Genomic DNA, 20,633 nt, shown 5'->3' on the forward strand with positions numbered 1-20,633 from the left:
AACAAGTGTTTTTAAGACTGCAAAGGCCAAAAATAAATAATAATTGAATTAAAGCTTCAGGAACACCCAACAGAAACCGTATGAGACAGTGACGCTGGCAGAAAAGTTGGAAATTGTTTCTTAGAAAAGCTGGACATTATTTGTAGGAAATTATCTGTTGGAATTATTCAGCAGAGTGGCTTGTTTAATTTCCTTGGACAGGGTGCTCTATAATGGTAAAAGAAAGTTGTCCTCTGTGCATTTAAACCAGTCTTTTTCAAACTTGGCAACTTTGAGATGTGTGGATTTTGAAGTCCACACATCTTAAAGTTACCAAGGTTGAAAAAGACTGATTAAAGCCATATAACTTCCCAAATTCCTTCCACTTAAATGTTAGATATTAGGTATTTCCAGACAGATAGTAGGTAATGTTGTTATGTTGTATTAAGTGTACAGGTGCGTCTATTCCCTACCCAGCTTCATCTGAGTAGCTGAGTTGTGTAGGAAACCTGAATTCCCATTCCATTCCTGCCATGAATGGGTTCAGATGTGAACTTCCAGACTTAGGAGGGCCTTCTGGACAGTAAGACGGGCCTCACAAACCATTCCTGAGGACTAGGTTATGGCTGAACGGCATCAGAGCTTCAAAGCATCTCCTGGCTGACCTAATTTTTGCTAAGCTAGCAGATTTGCCTTCTGGAAATTCCTGAGTCAGCACCTCTCAGAATCCAACATGCCAGAATTAAATATGGCGTGGTGATATATGGCAAAGTGCATTACAGGTACTGTATACCTGATGCTGAAAAATATTAAAATTGGGGCTCTGACTCCATTTGTCTAGGGCTTCCATTTTGTGCAAGGCTCCATTTTAATAAGCATTTCGCTCTACGGTGGCTTCCTAAGTAAAATGAATTGAATTCATTTTAAAACCCATTGGTTTTAAAAACCACTGGTCTAGCAGAATAACTTATCCACGTATTTCCTTTGTAAAGGAAAACTGTGTTTTGTGTTGTGATGTTCATGTAGTAAAACATGGAAGGAGTCAGTAGAACAGATGAAGCTGGGTTTTCCGTTCATTTGGATGTAATTTTAAAGCAGATTCCTTTTAGACTTTATGTAGTTGAATATTTCATGGCCGGGTGGACAAAGTTCTGTTGTTCTTGATATCAAAATTTCCAATTCCATATGGATTCTCTGAGTCTCCTCTGAGTAGGACACCTGAGGGTGAAGGTTGTTTTTTGCATGCCCATGTTTGCTGCTGGGTAACCTAGATTTTCAGAAGAGTTCATAATTTCTGAACATTATTTATGAGAGGATTCCAGGTATAAAAATTGGTGACGGGCATTTTAGGTTGAAGAGGCTGTGCCGTGAAGTGAAATTAATTATTTGAAGGAATCTCTTGCTTTACTCTTTTCAGGTGTCCTTTCTGTAGCACATGGTTTATATCATGAGCAGAATCATTTTGTACAGCTTTTTGTGAATTACATTAGTGAGTTCCTTGATGGTGGTAACGGAATTTCCAGTATTTAATATATCTGTGTGTCAATAGTTATTTCAAGAAGGAGCTAACAGTGAGAGAGAACATCGGAAGACAAGTTGCAAATGTCATGGGGTTCCACCACTACTTTAGAGAACTTAAGCTATGTTATCTATGCTATCTTGCCTGCATTGGCTGATCTCAAATGTTAGCCCTTGTGTGCATTTTTTCAAGAAAGCATTCCTTCACAAGACCTTTTCTCTTAAAATCTCTAAGAAAAATTTTCAAGAGGCCAGTGTCATGCACTTTTTGATTTGGGCATCCAAATGGAAGAATGAGATTTTGAGTTCTCTGCAGTTAATCACTTCCTACTTGCTACAGAAGACTTTATGCTGAGATTCTTTGCTTTTTCAAAATCTATCTATCTATCTATCTATCTATCTATCTATCTATCAATCACCTATCATCTATCTATCTATCTATGCTTAGCATATGGAGGAAAGTTGACTTGGTGTCCTGTCACCATCTACTTTACCCAAGAGAACCCCTCTGTCAACCCCACTTCCTTCCATAGCTTGATCTTCCAGGCTGCATATGCAAAGACTGGATTCCTTTCCCAGAATGAGCACCAGGGGTATGATCCTCCAGAGTGTAAATATTTATGGCTTTCTGAAGAGGTTGATCTCAGTTACTATCAACCCAGGGGCTAGGTTCTCCATTAGCTTCCAGGTCTTCTATAACAGGGTTCCTCAACCTTGGCAACTCTAAGCTGTGTGGATTTCAATTCCCAGAATTCTGGGAGTTGAAGTCCACACAGCTTAGAGTTGCCAAGGTTGAGGAACCCTGTTCTATAACATCCCCCCTGTCTCTCTCTCTCTCTCTCTCTCTCACACACACACACACACACACACACACATCCCAGAACAAGTTCATAGAGGCTGGTGAGGAAGAAAATCTGGAGATAGGATTAGCTAGATAGGAATGTAGATGTTTGCAGTTCAATGTTGAGGAGGGAGAATCGGAATAAAGGAGCTATTTCAAGTTGTTTTGCTCTTCTGTTAGGTTGAACTCATTTCTTTCCCTTTCTGTTGATTAAACGTTTTTTCTTGTAAACAAATTTTGGGATCTTTGCTGAAAATTTATAAATGTTCCGCAACCGCCCAGAGTCCCTCTTTTTGGGCAAGGTGGGTGGTAGCAAAATTTGAATAATAAACAAACGAACAAACAAACAAATAAATAAATAAAATATTAGGAATGTGTTACCTGAAGACCAGCAACTTTGTGTTTGTGTGTGAGTGTATTGTCACTTTGTTTAGATCCTGCACTGAAGTCTCTACAAAAGAGAGGGAGGCTTTGTTTGAACTCTAGAAGGATGAGCAGGTCGGGGCTTAGCATCAAACAAATTAGCTTTATGTGGTCTTCTAAGGGAAAGCTAAAACAGGCTGAAAAGCCTCCTTCACTTTAGGATCCTGATGCTCAGGTGTTCCAGCTGCAGAGTGGGCCTTTGGATTTGCAGATCATGAGATGATCCTACTTTCTGAAGCAGCCCTTCGCCGCGTAAGCAGATGGTGTTTCTTGGCTTGTAGATTTTGGCCTTCATTTTCTTGGTTGCGTATCTTCTGGTTCGTTAAAAAAAAGAAGCTTTTTAGCACAAGGTTCTAAGGAGTTGGTGCACGCTCTAAAGATAATACATGTATGATTGTCACAAGTGACACCGGTGCCCACATCCAATAAAGCACAATTCAATTAGGTTGTCTGACATTGGTAATTATTAGCCTGCCCATGTTACTCCTTGTTTAGACCTTCGAGGCTAAAGCTGCACATCATGGATAGAATGGATGCTGCCCTCTTGCTCCCTGTTGTTCCCAACTTTTAAGATCCAAATACAGTTTGGGAACCCTTCCAGGGAAAAGTGATTTAGGGGGAGGAAGTTTGGACTGCTCATGTGCAACATTACACAGAACGTTCTTGGATATCTTGAAGGTCATCAAGAGTTTTCGAGAGAGAACTCATCGAAATTGGAAATGTCTCTCAGGTTGAACTCGTATACTTTCCATCTGTTCAAAATATTAAGAGCCACGCGGGGAAAGTGTCCTCAGCTACTTGTGTCTAACTGGTATTGATAACACCAGTATGGTATCTCTGGTGTCAAGGAAGGTGTGCCTCCTTTAGCAGTTGGGTGGATGGAAGGGCAGAAAATGTCCTTGCAGGCATTTTGTAAGTGCCTAGTTGGTACTGTTGGAATCGAATGCTGGACTGGACAAGATTTTGGATTCATCCAGCCCAGCTTATGATATTGTTTTCCTATCTTTGTGTTGTTCTGTTCTTTCTCTAAAGCAAAGAATGGAGGTGTGCGCCTTAATAACTTAATGATTTTAATTGGGAAAACGATTTGAGCACTAAATATTCCTCAGTTTCCAGAATTCCGTTGACTCATATGACCTTCCGGTGAAACTGGAACAAGGGACATGTTTATCAATCCTGGGTATCGCACTGTAAGAGTAAACATATTGAACTTTAAAAAAATACTGAGTAGAAAGGACTTGACAAGACCTGCAGTTGATCAGATATACACAATTTTAGTCATGGAAAATGTTGGCTTCAGGGTTTATTTATTTATTTATCTGGTGCCTGGCAACTAATTGTGGAACCTCTTGGCATTATTTGAAGGCTGCTAAATTCATTTAAAATTTGCCTCTCTGGATGCCAGAAAGCTGGGCACTTTGCATATAAAAAATAGCCCATGTGCCCCAGAGCTCCTTTGACATCATAAGCAAGCTACTAAAAGGAATTGGCTATAGTGACAACAACAATTGGCACCTTTGTGGGTAGGCTTTGGCGATTGTGATCATGACAACCTGAGTCAAAAGCTCAGGAGGGAATAATATCTAATACAAATGTCTTTTACATGCTGTATTATTGGCAGAATTTCTCTTGACCTGTGTATGGTACAAGTGTGTTTATCTCCTCTCCTCCTGTGCTCTTTTTAATAGCTCAGTTTTAGAAGTGGTGGTTCATGAGGAATCTACATTATTTTCCATAGCAACTGCTTAATTATTCCTGTAGAAATCCATCTCACCTGTTCAGAATCACTGCACCCAATGTGAAGAGCAGCATCAAGGTGCAGGGTCTGGATGTAGCCAGGAAATGACTGATGATGGCTATACATCTGTGGCAGGCCTTCTCTTGTTTTAAGCTTCGATTGCTGGAGAAGCAGAGGATAATGAAAGCAGGAATTAATTACAGGCAGTCCTCACTTAACAACCACAGTTGGGACCACAATTTCAGTTGCTAAGCAAAGTGGTCATTAAGCGAATCTGACCTGATTTTATGACCTTTTTTTGTGGCGGTCATTAAGCAAATCACTGCGGGCATTAAGTGAACCACATGGTCATTAAGAGAGTCATGTGGTTCCCCAATGATTTTGCTTGCCAGAAGCCGGCCAGGAAGGTAAAAAATGGCGATCACATGACCGTGGGATACTGCGATAATCATAAATGCAAACCAGTTGCCAAGCGCCTAAATCGTGACCATGTGACCGCAGGGATGCTGCGATGGTCATAAGTGTGAGGACTGGTTGCAAGTTGAGTTTTCCAGCACCATCGTAAGTCTGAGCCATCACTAAATGAATGGTCATTAAGCAAGGACTACCCATATGCTGTGAAGAGCATCGTGCACCCATGTATTCCACTGAGTTCCTGGAAATTGACAAAGGTGGTGTTCTGCTCATATTCCTCCTTCTCTCTTCACTTCCTCTCTGGCGTCTACATCCATTTAATTCCTAGGAGCTGAGCTGAGCATTCGAATTCCATAATTTTCCAGCCCTGGACAGATCCTAGGGAATGGTGCGTTAGTGTTTATGTGCATGCATTGATTTTCCTTTGACTAAGTGCATGCACGGTGTTCAGTTCCGTGGTGGTTAGGGGTCCCCGCCCCGTAAGTACATATGTACTCTTTGATTGATCTTCCCTGGCTACTCCCCGCCCCCCATGTTCAAAAGCAAACGACTATTGACGGAATATTCCAGAAACTGCTTTGCTTGAGCAGAGACAGGAATTGCCTCCACAGTTATGTCTTCGGGGTTCTGTTGGCTTTTGGGCTGGACTTTGATTTTAAGACTTGATGTAGGGTCCGAGAGCTGAATGTAAAGTCCTGCACAAAGTGGGGACTTCTGATGAAAACGGAGCAGAAGATGAAGCTGTTTTCCAGTGGGCTTTTTCACTGCCCTAATGCAGTGTTTCTCAACCTTGGCAGCTTTAAGCTGCGCGGACTTCAACTCCCAGAATTCCCCAGCCAGCCTTGGCTGGCTGGGGAATTCTGGGAGTTGAAGTCCGCGCAGCTTAAAGCTGCCAAGGTTGAGAAACACTGCCCTAATGGATGGGAAGGATGTGTAAAGGCCAGAGAGGGATGTCCTGAATGGAACAGTGCACATTGTCCAGTCTCCTTTGATCTCCCTGTTGCTTTAGATGACCCCTTTTTTTCTGGATGCTTGAGGTCCTTGAATTAGGATAGTTTTCTTAATTCCCTTTGTTTGCAAAAAAGCTTCACAAGAGGTCAATTTCCAAGAGCATTTTTTTTGTTGTCCGGGATGAGATCATTCCTTTGCCAGGAAGGGAAAATTACAGGACGGGCTAGATTTGTTCCTTTGTTGCTAATTTGTTCCTCCCAACTTTCCCCCCTTTTTTAAATACCCCCCCCCCCCAATGATGAAATTGGTCGGTGCAGTGTCTTTTCTTTGGAACGGACGGATATGTAAAGGGAGCTGTCCAGCAACGGTTGCTGACGAATCATTTGCTGTATGGATTTTGGGAAGTGCTTCACGTGTCAAATCTGCTCGTAAGCCACTCCAGCAGAGACAACATCTGAACTTGAAAAAAAGGAATAGAGATATACTACGGCTTTTTGATTGTGTAGGTTCTGGTTGGTGGGTTCTTCATCTCTCCCCTGCTTTGCTGGCAGCAACATTTATTTGGTTTATTTACATTTTCCCCCTTTCCTACGTATCTGTCACTGTGTGGTTTTTGGATTTCTTCTTCCTCTGCCACGTTGAGTGGGATAGACTACATTAGCCACCCTGGTGGCTTAGCAGAAGTTGGCTTTGCTCCAGCGTCACTGGTGCATGGGACGGATCTTCCTCCATAAGAACTTCATCTACCCTAGAGTGGAGAACCTGTCGTCCATCAGATGTGGCCAAACTGCAGCTTTTAGCATGCTTCACCATTGGCCATGATGTCCAGTGCTGCTGGGAACTGTAATTTGGAAATATCTGGAGAGACACCAGATTCCTGCCCTTTTCTAAATCCACATCATTAAGTGGATTCTCCCTATTGATCATGGCGTGATAGACCTATTCACTTGGAAGTAAGTCGTTGACCTCAGTGGAGTTTGCAGCCTGTTAAGTGTGTTTCGGATTGTGAAACGTGCTTCAGTCCTTGGGCTGGTTGGGATGAGTGACGGATCTGTAATGGTCTGTGAGAATAACCCTGAGGAGCAGGAGGAAGCCTTGCATGATTTTACTTATCGTTAAGGATTGGGATTGTGATTATTAAGGTTTTTAAAAAAAATAATATTAATTCATGTTTCTTGTATTATTAATTATAATGGCAGACAATTTACACGCTTTTTTATTTTTGATCTTTATTACAGTAGACAGGAATGTATAGAATGGTAGTAGGAAGGGAATAATTAAGTCATTGTTATTTTTTGTGGGGGGGGAGTTGATTAGGTGATTTATATTTTTTCTTTTCTTTTAATGTAAGGGGAGGGAGCAATGGTATTTAGTGATTTTTATAATGTATGAAGGGGTTGACTTAGAGAAATAATGTGATTTTGGTTTAATATAGAGTAAGGGGTTGATTATGGAAGATTGCTGTATATCCTTGATGTTTGAAGTGGAAAGTCACTTCTTTTTGTAATCTATTTTAAAAAAAATTCTCTTGTGTTTTCATACTTCTTTAGTCCTTTATTTTGTAGTTTTTTGTTTTTCTGTATCTTTTTCTGAAGTTTAATAAAATTCTTAAAAAAAAAAAAAGAGGAACAGGAGGAAGAGCTGCAGCTGAGGCAACAGTCAGATAAGAGAAATCTGAGTCCAAAGCAGGAATGTAGTTAGGGAAAATGTCTCAGACTTGACCCTCCCCAGTTCTCTTTAGGATAAAGGCAGGGAGCGGGGAGGCCCATTCAGATTTGCAAGATTCTACTACTGTAGTATGTAACAGATGTAATAATGCTACTGTAAAAACATGGCTGGCCGGGGAATTCTGGGAGTTGAAGCCCACACAGCTTAAAGCTGGCAAGGTTGAGAAACACTGGGCTAGGAAAACCGTTGGTAAGCAAAGTTCCAGTAGATGGAACACGTTTAGTGAAGAGGCCTTGTTTTGCCAAAGCCCCAAACGATGCACCGAGGTCATGAAGGCCTACCCCACATTTTCATTCTTCTTCTTCCTATCCTGCCCCTTCTTCTCTTTCACTTCCTCGCTTTCCCTGTTGTGTTTCTCTGTTCCTTTTTCCTGTCTTATCGAATTCCATGAAGCCTTAAGCTGAAGAGATATAAAACTGCGAAACCCAGCAACAGGAGGAAGGACTGTGGTTAAGAGAAGAAAATGGGGAATTAATCATGGCCAGAACCCTGAAGACTCAGAAGTAAATGTTTACTAACAGTAACAAAATATTTCCCTTTTATTTCCAGGCAAGAGATTGGAGCTTAGCCAATTATCTAAATGCTTTTTTTTAAAAGAATGATAAAAATAAGTTGAATGCAGCTAATATATTTCCAGGGTCCTTGCCTTAAAAGCTGGGTTCGTGATCTGCAGCTGGGTCCCTCCACAGCACATAGAGGAATGAAAAATGGCTTTATCATCGGCCAGAGTTGAAACCCCTGTCCTAGCCAGTAGAGATGATTGCTTTTAATGAAGAGCGGATCGTGGTTATTAAACCCAGCTTTCTCACCCAGTTTTTATTTTTGCTGCTCCAGAGGCTTCTTCGTCGTAGACTGTGCAGCTGTGTCCTTCCCTTTGTGAGCCTCTATAATGCCACTTTTCTTCATTTTCTTGGCGTATCGGCTGGGATCCCCCCCCCCTTTTCTAATGAAGCCCCATCTGAGACTACAGCAGGCATTGCCTTTCGCTTTGGACATCTTAAATGTCCAAAGTTAAACGCCGGGCTTTGCTCCGTTGAACGAGGTTGTAAGTCTGGGAGCAAAATGTTTTTAATGACTGGGAAGCAACCTTGGACGATAGGAGCCAGGAATGCCTTCTTAGGTATGCCTCTTGCTAAAACATTCATCTGCTTCCCACACAATGAACGGACTAGGGGCTGATGTGCTATCTTCCCCTTCTGCCCATCTTTTTGCTCTTCTTCATCTTACAAAAATATGTTTTCGCCCATCATTTGTTTAAATAAACAATATTCAATAACACATCGTGTCCGTGAGCCTGCTCCCAAACACACAATGCCTTCATTGAATTCCAGCTTCCTTCGAGCATCCAGTACCTTTTTTTTTTCTCCCCCTTTTCAGTAGCTTTTTTGTCTTCCTCAGTGACTAGATTAGGGCCACAGTAGATGGTTTATCTAAGGCATCTTTCATTAGTGCTTTTTTTTTAAAAAACATCCTGCGCATTCTTTGAGTTGCTTCCAATATCTCTGGTATTTTCTTTAATGTCCCTGTGTTTTCATTTCTGTGTACCTCTGTTTGTTGGGGAAGTTACCTGATACAACAACAGCATGCGATATTGCATTGAGGAATCCCTGATCAAATGTCCATTGCTTTTGAGGAAATACAGATTGTCCTCAACTTAGGATCACAATTGGGCCGGACCTTCCATCATTAAGCAAGGTGGTTGTTAAGTGAGTCACACCCACCTTTTTGACCTTTTTTGCCATGGTTGTTAAGGAAATCAACATGGCCATTAAGTGAATCATGTGGTCATTAAGCAAATCCGGCTTCCCCCATTGACTTTGCTTGTCGGAAGCCAGCTGGGAAGGTTGCAAATGGCGATCACGTGACCCTGGGATGCTGCAACTGTTGTAAATACATGCAGTTGCCAAGCGCCCCAATTTTGATCATGGGACTGCAGGGATGCTGAGATGGTCGTAAGTGTGAGGACCAGTTGCAAGTCACTTTTTTCAGCACCGCCATAACTTTGAACAGTCACTAAATGAATGGTCATAAGTCAAGGAGTACCTGGTGTTAGGGAATGTCCACTGGATTTGAGGAGGAGGTCCATTAGGGAAGGGAGTCAGGGAGATGACCTTGGGGAAACTCTTCAGGAACCATCAAGAAAAGAAATTCTGCAGAAGCATGTCTTGAGCCCTGAGAGAAGGGAGAGTATTAGGAGGAGACTGAGGCTCTCAATGGGGTACAAGAGGGAGGGAAGAGAAGACCAGATTCTTGCAAGATCCTGTTACTGGGGTCTCTGTGAATAAAATATGGCTCCCATCTTTCTGTGGAGTCACTTTCCTGATCTGGTCAACCTCAAGGGGCTGATGATTACATACCAAAATCTCAAGACATTTAGGGTTACTTAGAGAAAAGCGAATGGGACACGGTGGCGCTGCGGGTTAAACCGCTGAGCTGTCGATCGGAAGGTTGGCGGTTCGAAACCGCGCGGCGGGGTGAGCTCCCATTGCTCGTCCCAGCTCCTGCACACCAAGCAGTTCGAAAACATGCAAATGTGAGTAGATCAATAGGTACCGCTTCGGCGGGAAGGTAACAGCGTTCCGTGTCGTCATGCTGGCCCCATGACCCGGAAGTGTCCTATGGACAATGCCGGCTCCAAGGCTTAGAAACGGAGATGAGCACCGCCCCCTAGAGTCGGACACGACTGGACTTTACGTCAAGGGAAACCTTTACCTTTACTAGAGAAAAGCGATTGCTTAGTATCCAAGAAGTTGCAATGAAAAGTTGTTCTATTTGCCCCCCCCATTTACTTTTTTGCAAGTGATAAGGGATTGCATTGTATAAAATTCTTCCTTCTTTCCTTTCTCATTTTTTGTGAGCGATCCTTCTGATATCCCAAATAGATTTTTTCCCCATTTGAAAAAATACAGATGTTTTTGGCTCTTGCCATACAAGGCCATGTTGCTTTGGACAGACGAATGTGTGAATGCTGCAAGACAAATGAAACTCCCCCCCCCCAAGATAATTTTTATTTAACAAGTTCTAGGAGGGGTTGATAAGTTTTTGACAGCATGAAAAAGAGGAAGAAATGGCTGCTTCTTTCTATTTCAGATTATTTACTTAATCAGTTGTGGGGATAATGCTTTTGGCATTATTTTCATTTGAAATCATCAACTTGCATCAAAATTAAATTCTGAACATTGGAGGCTTACGTTGGGGAAGGAGAGATCACCAAAGGGGTCCATAGTGCTGAAATTGTTTTAAAATGTGCAGTGATTGCTGAGGACGCAACGTCTTGAATTCTGCTCTACCAGTTAATGTTATCTTGCATCTTGACTGATGTATCTCTGTTAGCTCAAGTTTATTCTTCCTCTTTTCTCTCTCCAAAACATCTCTTCGTTTCCAGAAAAAAGTGATGCAACCGAAACCAGACTGATGTTGAACGGTGATACCATACACCGTTTGCTGTCGGAAAAACTTCAGTTCTCTCCCCGGTAGCTCAATAGAGTCATGTTAAGTAACAAGTTCCTGTCCTGGTGAGGTAGGCTTCCTGTTTTCTTCTGCTGGAACAGCGTCAGGAAGTGACTTAGAAGGAAATGTGCGCAACAGAAAGCCAATGAAGTCAAGATACAAGGTTGTAGGGAGAGCATCACGTCTGCTGACAGCTCAGCCGTTCTTCCAGATCAGCACTTTCCACAGCCCATCAACCCTACTTGCACCACTGGAGATTCAAAGCCATAAACATTCAGTTCCCTTTCTTTACATGTCCCGTCACTGGTGATGCCATTCCTTTCTCCCCTACTACGTTGGATCCCCCACCCCGCCGCTCCCATTCCTCAGATCACAAATATTGTTCCCTGATGTGTGGGAAATGATTTCCCTTCATTTTTTCAGCTGGAAAACAGCAAGGCCAGCTAAAATTATGGTCAGGACTGCCTGTGGCGGAATAAGACAGATAATGGAATAGTGGAATGATAGAGTTTTCTGATTTCATTATCTGATCCCAGAATTCCCCAGCCAGCATGAGTCCTATATGGCCAATGAGCTACTTATGGCTTGGAGCAGGGCCTCATGAACGAAATGCCTTGGACTGTTACTTATTCCTACACGTAGTTGCTTTGAGTGTTGAATCCTATACCTTATTTAACCATCTCTGTTTAATTTCTACTTCCATTTATTAATTTGTTTAAACCACAAAGCACTTCAAGAGACGTGGTGAATGCGTGTGAGAGCCATTTGTATGCATATTAGGGTAAAGCTGGGTTGCTCTCTGCACATGCACGAAATACATCATCACGTTTTTTATTTTCCTAGGTTGGTCATAGCATTTAGAAATGGGTGAGTTCTAAAAAGGATGACAGAATGTGTGTTTTTTCCTTTGTCCTTTGTTCCAACATCTTGCACATATTGAAAGGAATATGGGGAAAACGAATTCATAATTGGATAATGAAACAGTAAACACCAGTCCTCTAGTGTCTTTTGTTTTAGCTCGTTATAATTATGCAACTGTTTTCATGGTAGTCTTCGAAGAAATTTCGTGTATTAAGTGCTGATTAATATGAGGATTCTGTTTATTTTTTTATGTCCTATGCGTATAACATTGATTACAAAAAATCCGGTGTTACTGCACACTGAAAGTTGTTATCATTAAGGTTTGTACAAAATATCTCTGATTCCTTATTCACTGGACTTTATTGTTTTGGTGTAGGTCATATAATTTGAATTATAATTTGCGTATTCCGCGTGCAAAGTCCAGGGCGCTATGTGATTGTTGTATGTTTAACAAATATTGTCAAGCACGAGGAACCAAGTTATTGCAAAGGAACTTCCATTACCTTGTTTTTAAAACCATAATGATGTACGATCAACTAAATGGTCGAGCCTTTAGTGTGTCGTTTCTCACTGGTACGTTTTTTTTAAAGGAAAAGATTTTCCGCCAGCTAGATTTCCCGTTATTACAAAATCTGAGGTGTTCAATTAAAGCAATTTTGTTCCAACTGTTAAAAAGAAAAAAAGAAAGCTTTTTATCTGCTTTGCTTTTCACAGCACGTTATATTCCCCTTTGTATGAACATAAATAGCAGTTCTCAATATGAATTATTTTTAGTAGTGGAAGTTCTTAGCAGTAGCAGTGATTCAACTTCGCGATGCACTGAGAATTCCATGGGAATACGCACATTTACACATACATACATGAATAGATAGCGGTGGCTGAAGAAAATCTCAGCATGTGGACATTACACAGCTCTCTGCAAAGTTTCCAGGGCATTCATTTATCAACACACTGCCAATGCATCTGTCCCCCTGAATGCACCGGGCAGACAGATTCTTTTCTTTCATTATAGCCTCGAAGAGAAGAGAAAAATGTTGGCGTTCTTCTTCCTAATGCTCCTTTCCCCGGACCTTTTGTGCTCATCCTTGCAATAAAATGCAAACTGAATTACTTCGTTATTTATTTTGGTTTTGCTGATAATGGCAGTAACACAAGGCGCCGAAGGAGTGGGAGAATGCTGATGAAATGGATGGAATGGCGAATGCCGTTGGAGATAGAAACCAGGCAGAAGAGAAGAGAATGACATTTAACAGAGATAAACGCAATATTCTTCAGGACGGGGGCGAGGAGGGGAACTTTTTCAACTGGGAGTGCTAGAGCTATCTTTAGATATAATCAGGAACCTGGCTTTGGCTTTACAGTATTCTGCCTCACCAGCTGTCATAGCTTCTGCTCTAGAGTCCAGGAGGACTTCCAAAAATCCATCCACTTCACCAAGAGTGCTCAACCTCTGTTGGCTTTGGTCTACACTAGGCTTTGCCTGACCTGTTGAGGCATTGACTCCAGAAATGGGTGGGACTTTCTTCATCCAATACAACATTTCCCCAGCTGGCTGGGGAATTGTGGGAGTTGAAGTCCACCCATCTGAAAGTGGCTGAGGTTGAGAAACACTGCTTTGGATTGAGGATAAATTCATCCTCTTCAGCCAACCAGATGCTCAGGATCATACAGAGAGTTTTAATTGTTATCTTGGATGCTGTTGGGATTGTCCCGCATGCATACAAACATCCTCTGGACAAGCCCAAGGATTAATTGGGCAAGTTATGCTTAGGATGTCTTTTCCAGCCACGGAAACATCCAGAATTCCCCACTCCCCTGGAAGGCAACTTCTCCAACATACTTCAAGGATTTGTTGAAGTGTGTTGTTAGTCTTTTTTCAACATACGAACAAGAATCAAAACTTTTGAGCAATACGGTCAAAGTTTCTGGATTATTCAATTTATATTTATAAACAGCTGGGTTTTTTTCTTTCCTTATTACTGTGCTTATCAATTTTGAGGTTGTGTCGCTCTTTTAATCCTGTTGGTGGTGGTCGTGTTGATCTTTTGTTCATTAGGTGAGCATAGTAAAAAATTTTAAATGTTTAAATCTCCAGCTAGTATGCCCAATGCTGAGAATTCTCGGTGTCGTAGAAGCCGCCAAGTCAGGCTCCATAGACAGTTCATTGCATACATTTATTTACTTGTTTATTATTCAAATTTTGCTACCTCCCATCTCCTCCAAAAGGGGGACTCTGGGCGGTTTACAATAAAATCAAGACTATGACAATGACAATTAACATCTATAAAAACAATTACAGATATAAAATGCAATAAATAAGTATAAAATCCAAGAGGTTAAAAATTCTGATCAGGTGGGAGGGGCTCTAAGGCATCAGCTGTTCAAATAGGTTGCCATTTTCTTCTAAACTTACTGGTTTGACACATGGCCTTTGAACATTCCTAGGTACAGTAACATTTTCTCTGAAAAAGAAATCAATTAATAAAATATACTGTGATGGCCTGACTTTTGGTACACCCTGTATCTACTTTAGCCTGCAGCTCCGTTTTATCCACCCCAGCAGTGAAGAATGATAATGTTGTCGTTAAAGATTTATGTGGTCCTGAAACTACCCAGAGGTTTCTCTACAAAACCAGTCAGGTGTAGGGAACCGTAGGATGAATTCTGCATCTCTTTTGGTGCCAATGCATATCCCTGACTCCAGAGTTTTAGTTTTAACAGACATCCTATTTCCTTACAGATTTCTCAGGAGACACAACTTATTCGCACGGCCTACTGTGATAAAAAATGAACTAGCTTCTTCGCCATCTGACGCACGGCACAGAACCTTTACTTAAAGTCTGCTGAAAGTAAGTCAAATCCATCCTCACTGGAAGGTGGACGAGAATTCTTCTTTTCCGTTCTTCATTTGGATGGTCTCTAAGTGTGGCCAAGTGCCATGGGACTGGAATTACACGTTCAGGGGACCTCTTGTTATTTCTTGCGATAGACGGGTTCCGCTTATTTTTCGTGGCCTGTGCAGTCTCATGTTAAAGCTTCTCTTTCCTCATAAACAGTACTTATCCAATGAAGGTTAAGTTCCTAGCCCTCATGGTTTCAGAAGCATTATGCTTTGACACAGGGGTCGTGCTTGCAAAAAACGAGGGGATAAGTTCCCGTAATTTGAATTTCTACAAACTCCATTCTCTGCAGCTTCCAATCCTCTACAAAACGGCAAACCTTGAACTATCAAGATCCTGATAAGGCAGGTAAATTGTAAATTTTCATTCACAGCGAATGCAGGTTTGTGAGATTTATTCGACCCAAAGGTCAGATGTCATCCTGCAGCATTATTTGGGATTTTCCCACAACTATTTTCTCTCCTTCTGTTTGAATAGACCTGAACTTTGGGACTCTTCTCAAACTGAAACCAGATGTGTATATGTATACTTAAGTGAAATGTTTGCATCACTGTGTTTTATTCAATAATACGAGATTTACGGTTCATCTTAGCTAATTGAAGGAGCTGAATATGAACTTCAGAAGTTGGCTGAAAGAAAGTTTGAACTTTGTCGAAGCCCAACCCAACTTGATGCTTCACACTTGGTGTTTTCAATTTTGTTTTACAAGGGACTTGAATCTCTGTAAGAGAATATTTATGTTCTCTTAATGGACTCATCGCAGCCCATACAGAATTGATCTTGATTACAAATAGCGGGGGGTGGGGGGGTCTTACAATAATACGTACTATCAGGCACAGAATATATTCAACTGAAATCCAGCGCAGTAGGCGTGAACCATCTATTTGTTATTTAAGCACCTATCTGCTGCTGGTGTCTTAAATGTCTTATTATATGTTCAGGTCCTTAGATGAAGTGCTTTAGTGAGAATAACAGAACAAGGACGAGTAATTATACTTGGCATGGGTGACACAGTTGGTGCAATCGTGGAGTAGCATAATAAGTGCTTTGCTCATCTGGCTGACGCAAACAAATAATAACGGTAATATCAGTATATTGAAAACAAGGTAAACGAAGCCTTAAAAATAAGGTGCTAGAAAAGAGCTTTCTTAACCTAGGATCCTAGAGCCTTCCTGCAATCAGCTGGTCTTGTGGACCTGCCATGGAAACAAGGCTGCTTTTGCGTTTCTTCAGCTGTTGGTCCCATTAGCTACCTACAAATTATGCCAATGACTCACTGTCACATACTGGTGTGTGAGTTTCCTATCTCAGCAACTGGATGGTAGAGACAGCTGGCATAAGTTGCTGCATGCACACACGCACCGTTCAGAGCTTGAAATGATGCCATCACTATGCATAAGAAGTGCGTCTTCCAACTTCTGAAGAAAGATGAACAGGGTATCCTTGGTGCTGTTCTGTAGCCAACTGCCTTGGCTTTCTGTGAGATCTATTTTTGTTTGATAAAATACAAGTCTTCTGTGCTATATAATGCAATCCATCAAAGTATAAAATTATCCCTATGGGTTTCCTCAAGGTGAGCTTTACTTCCCCTAAGGCATCAAACCAAGCTAGTCCATGGACTAGGTCCTCGCATGTCCTTCAGTCATGTACGGTATGGGGAAATTGCCATTCTATTCTATTTAGAAAATGTATATGCCACCCATTTTCTTAATGGCGCTGGGTGGCTTATAACAATCCAACAAAACCATTAAAAGGCAGGTAAAAGTGCAAAACTAAAGCAGTGACATATAAATGCACCCAGGGTGGTCATGGAGTGGCAACATTTATACCTGCACTAAAGATCCGGTAATCCAGCAACTTTAACGAGGCACTAAAATACCATGATGCGGAATAAATAAATAGCCCCTGGCGCATACCAGTTGCTTTAAGAAAAGGTTTCCCAGCCAGCATGAAAACTTGGCTGTGTTGGAGGAACAAGCAGCTGCTCTTCAGGTGTCTTGAATCCCATGCTATTTTTAGGCCTTTGAAGACCAAAACCTTCAACTGAGCCTACAAGCAAATAGGGAATCACAGGTTTCCCTTCAAGGCTTGCCCCACCTACAACCAATGAAAGAATCCACGATCAAAAGCATGAATCACGGTGGCCCAACAGCCCATTCCCTTTATAGCTCAGGAGATTATGGTCACAATTTTCCAAATCGCTGAAACCAAGCGAGCCTCAGTTGCAAAGTTGAATCACAGAGTCCTCCTTTCCATGATGGCTATGGAGCCCTGTACGAATGGGATCATTTATAACGTTAACAAACAGATTATATAATCAGTTCGTAAGCAGCTCTTCAGGGCCTGTTTTGACGTGGTGTGTTCTTCCAGACAAGGTCACGAATCATAGCGGATGTTGCTTTAGATACCAGGATGAGACGTCCAAGGAAACGGCTGGTTGAAACTTGGAGGTATCTTGGTTTCATAAAACCATTAATCAAACACATTTCTTTGTAGGGGAGCCAAAAGGCTGTATGGGTCATTGCTGGCCTGACAGGTCATCTTGATCCTCAGCTTGATTGTGATGCAATAATGAAAAAGCCACAGGACCTCAGGAAACACAACGATTATGTGAGCAGAGCCTTGTACTGGGGGCTCAGCCCTCAAGGCTGTGATATCAGCTCGGAAGAGTTGACGTGGGCCAGTGGTTCACTCATTTAAAATGAGGAGCACTGGTTTGGGAATTGGGCTGGGAATAGCCTTCTCTGTTCTCCTGATGGTTGCGATCCTAGTTACAGTCAAAAGAGATTCCTTGACTTGGCTGTGTAGAGCACTGCTGCATTTGCCCTCTTTGGCCAAACAAATGTCGTCTGTTGCTCCTGAGGAGAGTTATGGAGGGGATCCCTGCAAGAAGAGTAGTATCTCTGTTTTAAAGGAGGAGTCCGGTGGTGATCATCACGCCGCAAAGGAAGAGAATGGAGCGCACCAGGAAAGCGCGGCATCCAGGCAGGGATGAACCCAATAAATCCTAATAAGATTGTGCACATGCGAGCAGGGCCTGTCTCTAATGGTGGTGGAGGCCAAAGGTGTGGTGAGCTTTAAAAAATAGCAGCACTTTGTAATTATATCCGTTCTGACGCTTCACAGAGAAGGTATTAGTGACCCTTGCAAGAAGCCTCTAAGAGTGTAGTAGTATCCCAGCACTGCTTGGGGCTAAGGCCAAGAGAAAATCAGTTGCCAAGTGAATTTATGGCTGGGAAATAGGAACCGAAGGATTCCTGACCCGGGACTTGTAATGTTAGTTCCTAGATCAGTTTAAAAACACAGGCAATATACAGCTAGAGCAGGCTGTGTATAAAAAAATGTGTTGAGTTGTGATGCACTTACGGATTTTTATACCACAAAAATAAGTCTGCAGCTGGACAGTATCAATTTTAAGGCTAATTGTTTAAAGGAAAACTTTGGGCCTTATCATTCTAGACAGTTTGGAACCCTTAAGAAGTGATTGCCTGAAAAACCTAAGGAGTGTTTGAGGAAGAATGGACAAGACTGTTCTTTGCCCAGAACACCTTTTTTTTTTTTTTTTAAAGCCCCGATTTGTTGACTTTACCATACCAGTGGTCTTTCTTATCCCCAAACTCTCTTGTTGGGTGTAGTCAGTGATTATGGAAATTTATTTTTGCAGTTTATTTTTCACAAAAGAGCTGGGCAGACATAAATGTTGGACTGAGTGTGGGCATAATGACTTTGAGTTGTACAGGTAGTCCTCACTTAACAACCATTCGTTTAGTGATGGTTCAGACTTATGACAGTGCTGAAAAAACTGGCTTATGACTGGTCCTCACACTTACAACCATCTCAACCCCTGCAGTCAAGTGATCACGATTTGGGTGCTTGGCAAACGGTTCGCATTTATGGCCATCACAGCGTCCTGTGGTCATGGGATTGCCATTTTCGACCTTCCCGGCCGGCTTCTAGCAAGCAGAATCAGTGGGGAAACTGCTTGATTCCCTTAACGACCATGTGGTTCGCTTAACGCCCATTGCAAAAAAGGTCATAAAATCAGGTTGGATTCGCTTAATGACCACTTTGCTTAGCAACTGAAATTCCAGTCCCAATTGTGGTCATTAAGCAAGGACCACCTGCAGCAGAATTGGGGCTCTGGGCTGACCAGCTATGGAAGTCTCAGAAAGGGTCAAGCATGCATAGTCAGAACTTCCATTTTTATTTTTCAGGGATTCTGTTTCAGAGAGCTGACGTCTCACATCGCTCAGTAGGTTACTTACCTGCGATCTTCTTTCTCCCTCTTTGCAGATGGATGTCTTCTAACCTTGCTTCTTCTGCTGCCCAGTTAGCAGCTGTCCTACATGATCCCATGACTCTTGATATGGATGCTGTCCTCTCTGACTTCGTTCAGTCCACGGGGGCAGAGCCTGGTCTAGCCAGAGACTTGTTGGAAGGTAAGATCCTGTTTCTGGAACGCGAACAGCAGGGGAGGGGCCTCCTTCAGTTTCCTTTGCACGTGTTTCAGGGCGTGAGCCCCCAATACGGAATATACACCTCACTGGACTTCGTCTCTAAAACGAGGCAGACTGACAGGTAGAAGCGGTGGTGAGCAGATGCCGTAAAGGGCAGGAGACCTGCCGTTTTGCCACCAGTCTTCTTGGCAAAGTTGGACGCTGGCACTCCGTTCCTGGTAGAGCGAAGCTCCCCCGGTTGGGCAAGATCAAGAAGCCAGAACTACACCGACCTCAGGAAAGCCTCCTTAGTGCTAGAATTAAGGGCAGATTTTAAGGCCATTTATGAGAGATGGACGTCCCTCCTATCATCTTTTAGTTGCTGATGCGTAGCATGCCTCCTGTTAGCGCTCCCAGCCTGGAGGGCTGAGATAAAAGTCTTGACTCTCCGCAAACTATCTATCTATCTATCTATCTATCTATCTATCTATCTATCTATCTATCTATCTATTTATACATTTATTCGCCGCCCATCACCTCATGGGGGACTCTGGGTGGTTTACAATAAAATGCAGTTAAAATTTAAAAGCATTTCAATACAACAATACAATAAAATAAAAATGCAATAAAATCTAAGTGGCAAAAGATTTTAATCAGTCCGTGAGTGTAGAAGGCCCCTCAAACTCACTGAGGGCGCTAGCCATCCCCAGGTGTAACTATTCCCCCTCCCATTCCAAGCCTGCCTACAAAACCAGGTCTTTAGTCTTTTTCGGAAGTCAGGAGCGAGGGGGCCTGTCTCACCTCTGGGGGAAGGATGTTCCAGAGGGCAGGAGCTACAGCGGAGAAGGCCCACTTCCAAGACCCCACTAGATGGAATTCTTTCACAGACGGGGTCCGTAACGTGCCCTCCCTACATGACCGGGTGGGGCGGGTCGATGTAATCGGGATGAGACGGTCCCTCAGATATCCTGGTCCCATGCCATAACAATAGGTTATGCTCAATATTTCATCTTTACTGTTACATGAATCGTTTATAATTCAACTTTTAAGAGGGCCACATAAAAAAACACGGTTCAGGAGTTGTGTCCTGTGTGTGTGTTTTGAAAGAAATCGGAGTGGGTGATTCTCGGTCAAGACGGCTGCGAATCCAAATGAAGGTAACATTTAAATAATAGTGGCGTGGAAAAGCAACTTAATTGTTTGACGTCAGCCAGCTTTTTACCGTGCCATTTAAAAGAAATGTCAGCACGGAGGCTCACCTCATTGTCAGCCGATCTGTGAAGACCGCGCGCACAAGAGCATGTGGTAGGAGAATGTGGTAATTTCTGACAGTCCTTTCAGAGATTGCTAAGAGCTTTCATCCTTCTGGTGTTAATGATGCTCTACTTCAGTAG

At 42.4% G+C, this 20,633-nt stretch overlaps 1 protein-coding gene across 1 annotated transcript in view; it reads left to right on the plus strand.

Moving 5' to 3' along the window:
* The first annotated feature begins 14,656 nt into the window (after window positions 1-14,656).
* The window catches only part of OTUD7A (OTU deubiquitinase 7A), a 29,337-nt gene continuing 23,360 nt past the window's right edge, over window positions 14,657-20,633 (plus strand). The window contains exons 1-2 of the mRNA XM_063314247.1: window positions 14,657-14,752; window positions 19,097-19,242. Of these exons, the coding sequence (XP_063170317.1) occupies window positions 19,101-19,242 (142 nt within the window). The 5' untranslated portion in view covers window positions 14,657-14,752; window positions 19,097-19,100. The remainder of the gene's footprint in view (window positions 14,753-19,096; window positions 19,243-20,633) is intronic.

This window comes from Candoia aspera, chromosome 13 (assembly GCF_035149785.1).
Source record: "Candoia aspera isolate rCanAsp1 chromosome 13, rCanAsp1.hap2, whole genome shotgun sequence".
NCBI classification, from domain to species: domain Eukaryota; kingdom Metazoa; phylum Chordata; class Lepidosauria; order Squamata; family Boidae; genus Candoia; species Candoia aspera.